The 12,142-nt window shown below is 39.7% G+C and overlaps 1 protein-coding gene across 4 annotated transcripts in view; it reads right to left on the bottom strand.

Moving 5' to 3' along the window:
• PLXNB2 (plexin B2) overlaps positions 1-12,142 on the bottom strand; it is a 190,045-nt gene that overhangs the window by 39,153 nt on the left and 138,750 nt on the right. For all 4 annotated transcript variants that reach the window (XM_044280256.1, XM_044280257.1, XM_044280258.1 and 1 more), the window contains 2 exons: positions 8,154-8,311; positions 6,580-6,728 (listed from right to left, as the gene is read on the bottom strand). In XM_044280256.1, coding sequence (XP_044136191.1) covers positions 6,580-6,728; positions 8,154-8,311 — 307 coding nt within the window. The remainder of the gene's footprint in view (positions 1-6,579; positions 6,729-8,153; positions 8,312-12,142) is intronic.

Here is a 12,142-nt window from a genome sequence, read left to right on the forward strand (position 1 = left end):
TAACTATTACATGATTTTATATTCCTATATGATATCCAGGCTTTATCACTAATCAACTGTTTTCCTGAGCTCAGCTTCAGAGTAGGCAGACACTAGCTGCTATGATGTCTCCTATATACTGTACAGGCCCGGGAGAATTTTCTCCCCTAAACACAAACATCTAGAAGGAGTGTCTGTGGCTGACTCTGCCTCTCTCTATGATGGCACATTCAAGTTCCCTAAACTGATTAATAAAAAATAAAAAAATATGTAAAAATCAGTTTGTTTGTTTTTAAAAAAAAGACCAAAATATTACAAATTAAAGCAATGCCCATATGTCATTTATCATATAAAAAAATAAAAAAATTGCAAAGTAAAAAAATGGTCAGTCTAATAAAATATCAAGTGATTTATCCTGTATGGTAGCTATATATATATATATATATGTATAAAAACCTAAGCAAAAACTTTTTTGTCCACCAAAGATGAAAAAAAAAAATTAAATATTAGGCCCCTTTCACACGAGCGAGTTTTCTGCACAGTGCAATGCGTGACGTGAACGCATTGCACCTGCACTGAATCCGGACCCATTCATTTCTATGGGGCTGTGCACACAAGCAGTGATTTTCACGCATGAGTGTGCGTTGCGTGAAAATCGCAGCATGTTCTATGTTCTGTGTTTTTCATGCAACGCAGGCCCCATAGAAGTGAATGGGGCTGCGTGAAAATCGCAAGCATCTGCAAGCAAGTGCGGGCGATTTTCACGCACGGTTGCTAGGAGACTATCGGAATGCAGACCCGATCATTAAGCCCCTTTCACACGGGCGAGTTTTCCACGCGGGTGCAACGCATGAGGTGAACGCATTGCACCTGCACTGAATCCAGACCCATTCATTTTTATGGGGCTGTGCACATGAGCAGTGATTTTCAAGCATCACTTGTGCGTTGCATGAAAATCTCAGCATGCTCTATATTGTGCGTTTTCCACGCAACGCAGGCCTCATAGAAGTGAATGGGTCTGCGTGAAAATCGCAAGCATCCGCAAGCAAGTGCGGATGCGGTGCGATTTTCACGCATGGTTGCCAAGATGACAGTCTATTCACAGTATTATTTTTACCTTAAAACATGGTTATAAGGGAAAATAATAGCATTCTTTAATACAGAATGCTTAGTAGAAGTTTAATAGGGTTAAAAATAGGGTTAAAAAAAATATTAACTCACCTCCTCCTCTTGATCGCGTAGCAACTGATCTCCTCTTACTTTTTTAATCATCAGCTGCCGGCTAAAGGACCTGTGGTGACGTCACATCACATGGTCCAATCAAATGGTCCATCACCGTGCTGATGGACCATGTGATTGGACCATGTGCTGAGCTCAGTGACGTCACCACAGGTCCTGAAGAAAGAATAGGAGACCAGCAGATACGTGATCAATTGGAGGAGGGGAGTTAATTTTTATTTTTTAACCCTCAATTGACCTTATACTAAGCATTCTGTATTAAAAGAATGCTATTTTCCCTTCTAACCATGTTATAAGGGAAAATAATTACATCTACACAACACCGAACCCAAACCTGAACTTCAGTGAAGAATTTCCGGTCTGGGTACCACAGTGAGTTTATCACACGCGTGCAAAAAGCATTGCACCCGCGTGAAAATAACTGAACAACGGAACGCAATCGCAGTCAAAACTGACTGCAATTGGGTACCTACTCGCGCGGGTTTGCCGCAATGCACCGAGACACATCCGGACACGCTCGTCTGCAAGGGGCCTTATTATTTTCCCTTCTAACATGGTTATAAGGGAAAATAATAGCATTCTTAATACAGAATGCATAGTACAATATGGCTAGAGGAGTTAAAAAAAAAACAACAACAACACAACACCTTAATCCACTTGATCGCGCAGCCCGGCTTCTCTCCTGTCTTCATCTTTGCTGTGCACAGGAAAAGGAACTTTGATGAAGTCACTGCGATCAACACATGGTCCATCACATGATCCATCACCATGGTAAAAGATCATGTGATGAGCGCAGTGACGTCATCAAAAGGTCCTATTCCTCAAAAAAGAAGACAGAAGAGATGCCGGCTGCGCGAACAAGTGGATTAAGGGGAGTTAAATTATAAAAAAAAAAAAATTAACCCCCTCCAGCCCTATTGTACTATGCATTCTGTAATCAGAATGCTATTATTTTCTCTTATAACCATGTTATAAGGGAAAATAATACAATCTACTCAACACCTAACCTAAACCTGAACTTCTGTGAAGAAGTTCGGGTCTGGGTACCACATTCAGTTTTTCATCAAACGCGTGCAAAACACATTGCACCCACGCGATAAAAACTGAACAACGGAACGCAATCAGTCAAAACTGACTGCAATTGGGTACCTACTTGCACGGGTTTGCCGCAATGCATCCAGACATGCTTGTGTGAAAGGAGTCTTACTTGTTCAATGGGAAAATAAGCAGCTATTGGAACACACTGCAAACTTTTACATTTTTTTTTTTTTTAGAAAAAGTTTCTAATTTTTTTAATGTAGTAAAACACGTTAGTATCTAACGAACTACAAGTTTGCATCGCCATAATCATACTGACCTGCAAATTAGGACTGTCATTTTTACTGCATAGTAAAAGCTGTAAATACAACACCCAAACAAGAAAAAAGTGGAATTCTGTTCGTCTCTTTTCGCCCCACGAATAGTCTGTTTACAGTGTCATAATAAAATGATTACACATGGAACACTGAACCGTGGCATTAAAAATTAAAACTCATCCTGCAAAGATATGATCTCATATGGCTATAATGACAAAAGAATTTAAAAAAAAAAAGTTACAGCCCACGGGAGGCGAGGAAGGGGAAAAATAAAATAATCAAACATGTCATTTCCAAAATTTGATTGGTCCTGGTGGGGTTAATGGCTGTGAGATTTTTGGGATGGCAAATATCATGGTTCCGTGAGATTTTTACAGCTAAACAGATGCCATCATTTCACCCAGAAAACGGAAACAGGACATTGCATTATTTGTTACCACTGATTCAGTAGTATCCATTAGAAACAGAAGCGCTTACCCTCTTCTGACCTAAGACTAAGTAATAGCGATGCCATTTACCATACTTTAAACTAGAGAACTGCAAGAAAAATACAGTTGTCACTAAACTTAATCACTATCCCTCTTAAGAGTCGCTTTAACAATGGCAATGATCAAATGCCTTCCCTCCACTGCATTCAGATGTGTTACAATAGTAGTAGCTCATTAACCACAGATAGATCCGCGACAGACTGAAATTCTGGAGGTGTTAGTTCCCAGATCAGGGCACTGTCTCTCACTTCGAAATGCTGTAAAGTTATTCCCAACAGAAATTACACAATTAGCAAGATATCTGCAAATCCTCTCCTGAAAATGTACCAAATTATTCAGTCCCTTCACAGACACCTTTTTTCATCCTGTGACTCACGGCTACAAAGGAAAAGCCCACAATCCACTGCTACGTTTTCTTAGCTCAAAGCATGACTTACATTAGGATGCAGCAAAACGTAAAATAAGCAGTGTACATGACATTACGTGCAGCAGGTAGCCAGCCGAGAAAATATTACGCCTTTGATACTGCCGTCTATCTCTACACTGAAAGGCTACAGGGACTGCTGGGGCAGATATGAACCATGCACACAGGACATGTAATATCATGTAATGTTTGCACAGGTTTCTAGTACGCCTCCATTCCACCCCACAATGACACAGCACACATAATAATTAGGCACATTCTTTACATTTTCTATTTTGCTGACAATTATAAATGATTTCCTGGGATGTCTGTACAAAACAATTCTTCTCTGTGTTGGTAGATCAATGTGAGAAATAGAATTATTCTGCAATATAAGGCCTCATGCACACGACTGTATGTATTTTGCGGTCCGCAAAAAATACGGATGATGCCCGTGTGCATTCTGTATTTTGCAGAACAGAACAGCTGGCCCCTAATAGAACAGTGCTATCCTTGTTCGTAATGCAGACAATAATAGCACATGTTCTATTTTTTTTTTGCAGAAAGGAAAAACGGACATTGTCGGGGGTAATAATTCAATTAAGAATGATAAATTATGGTCAAAAATTATTAACCATAAAAAATTAAATTTATAAAATTTGTCAAATTCTTAAAATCATGAGCTGGTGAATTATAGACAAACTAGTCGATACACTTCACATCCGAGTCCAACTATTTCCTCAGATAAATAAGTTCTTTTGACGCGAGATGACGTTAATGATAAAAATGCAGTTCTGCATTATACAATAATACACAGGTATAAAAATATGCAGATTTATTGCTTACAAGGGTATAAACATATATAAGTAAATAAACACAATGATACATGCAAATGAATATATATATATAGCGTTAATATAAAGTATTACAAGCTTAACAATATATGTGAGTGGAAATTACTTGTCACATTATAACCAAGCTATTATTAGGTTAGGATATCAAAATATGAACATAAGTTATATACATTACTTCTGTTCAGAGAGAACCTCATATCAGGATGGGCATGTCTAATCCTAGACATCAATATGGAATGCTAAATACATTCCACCCCCTCTAACCAACTACACATCACATGACTTCAAGATGGGCAAATCCATCCAAGGATATGACTTAGAAGAGATAACTGTATCCTTCCACCCCATCCTGGACTATTTTCACACACATGACTTTGGTAAGAATATTAAGACAAATAATAGGGATCTAGGATCTTTGCTAGACCATATCTTAAATGGGAAGGACTTGAAACGTCTTTCCTGTGGGAATCCATCACTTAGCGAAGAAAATTATATATGCAATTATTTAATGCTTTGCTAGATTATGAGTCTTGATTCTTCTGCAGGTAGAATGAAGCCTCACAATATCCTAAGACTACATCTCAATATGGAGATGATCAATTAATTTATTTATTTGCCAATCTAGATGGTATAATTTCACCCACACTATCAAATTAGTCTTAAATAAAATGAAATATCATTTTCTGTGTCTCTTACCAAGTCCTAGTAGGAAACTCACTTTTGCTCCTAGGAAAGCTGGGTGGTCCATCATAGTGCATCTCATCCTGGCTTTCATCTTGATACACCCCTCTAGAGCGCTTTACTTGTCTCCTCTCTCTCTCCTCCTTTTTGTGTATGGTTTATGATCCCAAACTTATCAGTTAGACACACACCTTCCTAGTTTGGAATTTTCCAATCATTGTCGGATGGGTGTGACTATTGATAAGAAATGTGACATCATAACCTTACCCAAAATGCACTTTTGCTACTGTTGTAATGTCACCTACTCACCCAGGTGGCACTGCACGTAAGCTATTTGCATCATAGTATAAAGGGTTAACTTATTAAGTCTGAATAAAATGTATTTTATACATTTGACCTCAGAAGCTTTAATTCAGAGCTATAGGGATTAATTCTGACACTTGTAGCAATTAGAGACAGACCTCTAGGCGTCTCTCTGAATGTTTCTCACACTGTTGATTTATGGATCATAATGACATGAATGGCCTTGTTTTCTCACAGAGATATCAGTACCTCCTGTCATACCAAAGATGTGATTAATTGTTACAAAACACACATCTTTACAGACACTCTTTTAGAGACAAATATTATCCTAATGAGAAATATATATAATATCCTGGATACATGTTGTCTTTGTAACATAACAATATAATAAAAACAAATTATATAAATAAATATATATATATATATATATATATATATATATATATATATATATATATATCCTACTGATTGTCTTATGCTAAGGACTAACTATAGCTCATTAAATGAATACATGAATATTATATATTTTGCTTCATGCCTAATTGTATAGGTAATTATTACCAGCTGCATAGAGCTTATCTTTATCTCCCGTCATAAATTTATAAGTAGACAAGGAGGATTCTTCTCAGACTGGTACATTCATGAGAAGAATAACACTAAAAAGTAGAAATCTTTGTACGACCTTACTCCGGCCTACTCAAGACATACAAAATTGTAAATATAGTCGAGCATGGCTCTTAAAGGCAATGAACATCCATCTTGACAAGAATGAATTGGATATCAATGCATTTACCTATGAAAAGGCACAACAACATATGGAAACGGAATGCACACGGAGTAGCTTCCGTATTTTTTTATTTTGTTTTTGCAGACCCATTTAAATGAATGGTTCCGCATATGGTCCGCAAAAAAAAACCAAAAAAAACCAAAACAGAACGGACACGGAAAGAAAATACGTTTGTGTGCATGGTCAGGTTCATTACCTGGAAACTGTTCATACAGCACACAGGACACAGGAGAGCACACAGTGTACTCCTACTGTAGGATATTGAATAAAGATAGGCTAGGTAGGTTCCTTCAAGAGCAAATATCTCAGTCATGTGTTAATATGAATGCTAGGAGCAATAGACCTCAAAAGGAATGGCAGCTAATGCCCCCACTGGGAAATTCTGGACAGTTATATGGCGGGGCTCATCATGCACATAGGGAGGGATACAAATACTGGGAGCAGTTACTGCCATACACAATGAGATTGAGATTAGCGCAGATAAGCTCACCTGGTAGAGACAGAATAGCTCTCTGGCTTGAATGTACAGCTCACGCCTGCAACTTTAATTTCTTCCACATCTTGAGCAGTTATTCCCAGATTTGATCCAATTATAGTGAGCAGTATGCCTCCATTCAGGGGTGCGGCTTTTGGTGTAAACTGAAGACAAACATTTTGTATCAGAAATCTACCAAATTTGTAGGTTTAAGAGAATATAGATATAAAGATGCTGAACACTGTAATTGCTTTGTGGCCAAGAACCAGGCAGCTTCCCAACTGCGGTGGTTTTATGGCAAGTACAAGTGAATCACTTGGTTTTCATGTACTTCAATTGCTCTTGCTGTAAACCAGCCATGCCTTTTTCTGTCTTGTTCACCCACGTTGTATGGTCTAGTTTCTTGGGCCTGAATCCACAGGCATCAACCATATAGCAATCTGCTCAGCTCCTGTTGTTCTGTAACGCTCCCTGCAGATTGCCTTGCATATTCATCGTGACAAGTAGGCAAAACTGTAACAAACCTTAAAGGGGTATTCCCATCTTAGACAATGGGGGCATATCGCTAGGATATGCCCCCATTGTCTGATAGGTGTGGGTCCCAGCAGGACCCGCACCTATATCGAGAACGGAGCTGGGAGCGCTGTTGCTGGAGGACCTGCACCTATAAGACAATGGGGGAATATCCTAGCAATATGCCCCCATTGTCTGAGATTAGAAAACCCCTTAAGCATCCTGACTACACTGCAGCAAACACTGACCTAACCCAGGACCAGAGTTTATAAAACATCCATAGCTTAGAAAATATTGCAATTGAGAATTCATACATACAAAATGATGTAACCCAGGGATCAGCAACCTTCGGTACTCCAGCTGTTGTGAAACTACAATTCCCAGCATGCTCCATTTCTATGCGAGCTCTTAGAAGAGCAGAGTAAGTATGCATTCTGGGAGTTGTAGTTTCACAACAGCTGGAGTGCTGGTTGCCTACCCCTGATTTTGCTGACAAGACTCAAGTATGATCTAGTTCCCATATTCCCCATCTAAAGCTTCCCACAACAACTGAAAAAAATAATAAATACTGCAGAATATTAAGTGGAGCATAGCACAGCTCCCCAAGGGGGGAAAACAAAGTTATACAGGCTGAGAAGGGGCACACAGTGGTACTGTGAAATGGATGATGTGCAGCGGCTCTTTCAGGTCTGTTCCTCTACTTATCAGCAGGCAACTGTATTGATCCGCTTTAAATTAGACAAAATTCAGCATCTTTGCCTGTGGAAATCCCAAGGCAGGGGAAATGGGGAAAACATAACTCTGCATGAATTATTTACTATGAGAACTATTTCAGAAAAATTAACTCCCAGAGTAAGACTTTCAGCACAGACCTCCACAAAAATTTAGAGATGTCAATAAACTTTTCTGAATACATTACTGAAAGTAGTATAGTATTACACTGTGTAATAATGACAACGGGGGTCACGTATCAAAGTTGAAGCAGGTTTAACTCAAGTAAGAATGATATTATAGGGGCAATTATTATTGGTTCTGTTAAACAAAGGAATGATAAAGATACTACATAGTTTTCTTACATCGGTGATCAGAGGATCAGGGCACTCTGTTGCAGCTCGTACTTTACACATATCCTCGTAGACGCATTTGTTGTTACACCAGACACACTTGTACTTTCGATCAGCGGCCAAACACAAACTACAATCCGTTCTTCCAAAGAAGCAGTTGTATAGGCTTACTAGATATAAAAACACAACATAACATTAAAGGAAACTTTTTTCAGCTAATTAAAATCAGAGATGGCAAAACATATCCTTTTTCTAATCTGTTTTTATTTTCTGATTGTAAATGTATTTATTCTATTTCCTGAACATGATTATGGGGGCGGCCCTCTTGCCTGAGCCGTTCCTAACAGCATTTAGAAAGGATTAAGAAAATTGCTTTATGGCAGCCCATGGGACACAGACACGATGGTCAGGAGAGGACCTCATTGACTTCTATAGGAGAGTTTTCTAGGCATGGTCTGTGACCTGTGCAGAGGTCATCGTACAAGGAAAGAATAGATCAGCTTTGATAATTACCTACTGCCAATGGTGGATCCTGTCTTATCTGTACATAGAGGTGATATCAATTACAGGCAAAACTAGAATGACAGAAGCAGGTAACTGCATTGAAGTGGCTAAGATGGCCAGTGGCCAGTGCAAGAACTGCACGATTGTATAGGTTTTGTTTAACTACAGATATTGACATGGAAAATTAAAAACATCAAAAATTCTTGAAAAATATGTTAAACATAAAATAGTGATTTAAACAATAGGTCGTTTTCTGATGACACATTCCCTTTAACAGAATTATATCTTTCCTTCAGGCTACTTAGCGACCACCCACACCCCTTGTCACGGTGGTCCAGTCTAAGAGCTGCGGTTCCCCCCTGTGCAGCAGGAGTGCCAATATGGGCTGTTTAACTCCTTACATGCCACAGGCAATGGCACCCGCTGCATGTTAGTGATGACAGAGACTCCCCTCTGTCTCCCCGCAAAAGTTAAAATAATGCATAAAAATAAAAGAAATTCCAATAAAAAATACACTTTTTTCCATTGAAAAGAAAATTGCAAAAATAACATCTCTAGGTCTTAGGATGCAAAAAGATTTTCTTCTTTTTTTTTTTTTTTAAAAAGGGGTTTTATTGCACAAAAATAGTAAGTAAAAGAAAACTATATGTATTTGGCATCACTATAATCGTACTGACCCAGAGAATAAAGATATTATGTTATTTATGCCCAAAAAATGAACACAGCAAGATTTATAATGTAAAAAAATCAGTGGCAATATTGCTGTTTTTTTCCCCCATCTCCCTCCCAGAAAGAGTTAATAGGTTGATCAAAAGGTTATGTGTACCCCAAAATAGCACCATTAAAAACTATAACCAAGAAACAACTCCTCGAACAGCTACATAGACCAAAATTTTTTTTTTTTAAGTTATAGCTCTTGGAAGGCAGAAATGAAAAAAGAAAGAAAAACGCTTGGTCAGTAAGACCCAATACAGGCTGGTCATTAATGGGTTAATTAAAGGGTTTCTGTCATCTGAAAAATGGGTATTAAGCTGGCTGACATTAGCGATGTTCTAAGGTCAGCTGAACATAACTATTAGTGCCATCTCACTGCCTGCCGCCGTTATTGAGAAAAAAATTACTTTTATAATATGCAAATAAGCCTCTAGGAGCAGAGAGGGCGTTGCCTGCTCCTAGAGGCTCTGTTCTCCCACCTCTGGCCACACCCTGCTACACTAGTTTGACAGGGCCAGGCAGTGTTGGTATCCTACCTCCGGCCCTGTCTGCAGTATAAATCTAGCGCCGCTCAGTATTTGGCGCAGTGATTGAAGGGAGCTCGCCGGCTGGCAGCTTCCTCACTGCACGTGCGCCGAATACTGAACGGCGCGAGATTTACACTGCAGACAGGGCCGGAGGTAGAAGACCAACACTGCCTGGCCCTGTCAATTTAGTGTAGCAGGGTGTGACAAGAGGTGGGAGAAGGGAGGCTAATTAGCATATTATAAAAGTTTGTTTTTTCTCAATAAAGGTGGCAGGTAGTGAGATGGCACTAATATAATTATGTTCAGCTGACATTAGTACATCACTAATGTCAGCCAGCTTAAAAAAATACGCCTGACCCAAGGGAGAGTCACAAGAACCACCCTATACATGCACATCCGACAATAGCCAAGTAATAAAATATATATAAAGTTTATTAAACACACCAAACACATTTTAAAAATTGTAAACAATATGAACAGCGTGTCGGTGTAAAAATGGGTCCACTGAATAGGGACATGCAATATAACCCAGCTATAGAAAATATGCACCTATAAACAACATAGAGAAAATGTCAGATAAGGTAAAGTCACTAATGAATAAAAGCAGACCACAATGAGGTCAAGTAGCAAGAGCCAAAACCTGTATAAGCAGCTGGTGCAGTGGACCTTCGTAGATGAGTAACGGGCGTTACTCATCTATTCAGGTCAACTGCACCAGCTGCTTATACAGGTTTTGGCTCCGTTTGTTGGTGTGTTTAATAAACTTTTTATATATATATTTTATTACTTGGCTATTGTCGGATGTGCATGTATAGGGTGGTTCTTGTGACTCTCACTTGGGTCAGGCGTATTTTGTACCATTTTTTACCACCCTTTTGCACTCTCCGGATCATTTATATTTATTGGTGTGCCCCCTATTTTCAAATTCACTAATGTCAGCCAGCTTTAATACCCATTTTTCAGGTGACAGAAACCCTTTAAAGGGGTTCTGCACCTTCATTTAACTGATGATCTATCCTCTGGATAGATCATCAGCTTCTGATCGGCAGGGGTCCGACACCCAGGACCCCCGCCGATCAGCTGTTTGAGAAGGCAGCGGCGCTCCAGCAGCGCCGCGGCCTTCTCACTGTTTACCGCCGGGCCGCCCGCCCACTGACGTCACGACTTGTATCAACTAGAGTGGGCGCGGCTAAGCTCCATTCAAGTGAACAGAGCTTAGCCGAGCCCACTCTAGTTGATACAAGTCGTGACGTCAGTGGGCGGGCGGCCCGGCGGTAAACAGTGAGAAGGCCGTGCCGCTGCCTTCTCAAACAGCTGATCGGCGGGGGTCCCAGGTGTCGGACCCCCGCCGATCAGAAGCTGATCTATCCAGAGGATAGATCATCAGTTAAATGAAAGTGCAGAACCCCTTTAACATTTAATGGGACCTAAAACTTTACTAAACAGCAGGTGCAGTGAAGAGTCAAGGCAATGCAGGCTGAAGGTGCAGAACACTGAGGAGTGGTGATCCCCCTTCTGTATTTTCACAAAAGGTTTAAGTCCTCCCATTTTCAGCAAAAGAAGCTGCCAAAAACAAACAAAAAAAGTAAGAGTGCTGAAAAACACCACTAAAATCTCTTATAGCAGCTGTTTATAACTTGCATGACAAAAAGCCACCATGCACCAAACTGCACCTGGTGACCATAACCTATACATCCCCAATATCAAAACTACCTAATTTAAAAAGAAGAATTTTAGTTGCACTATGTGCTACAGGGAGTGCAGAATTATTAGGCAAATGAGTATTTTGACCACATCATCCTCTTTATGCATGTTGTCTTACTCCAAGCTGTATAGGCTCGAAAGCCTACTACCAATTAAGCATATTAGGTGTTGTGCATCTCTGTAATGAGAAGGGGTGTGGTCTAATGACATCAACACCCTATATCAGGTGTGCATAATTATTAGGCAACTTCCTTTCCTTTGGCAAAATGGGTCAAAAGAAGGACTTGACAGGCTCAGAAAAGTCAAAAATAGTGAGATATCTTGCAGAGGGATGCAGCACTCTTAAAATTGCAAAGCTTCTGAAGCATGATCATCGAACAATCAAGCGTTTCATTCAAAATAGTCAACAGGGTCGCAAGAAGCGTGTGGAAAAACCAAGGCGCAAAATAACTGCCCATGAACTGAGAAAAGTCAAGCGTGCAGCTGCCAAGATGCCACTTGCCACCAGTTTGGCCATATTTCAGAGCTGCAACATCACTGGAGTGCCCAAAA

This window comes from Bufo gargarizans, chromosome 2 (genome assembly GCF_014858855.1).
Source record: "Bufo gargarizans isolate SCDJY-AF-19 chromosome 2, ASM1485885v1, whole genome shotgun sequence".
Classification (NCBI taxonomy): Eukaryota; Metazoa; Chordata; class Amphibia; order Anura; family Bufonidae; genus Bufo; species Bufo gargarizans.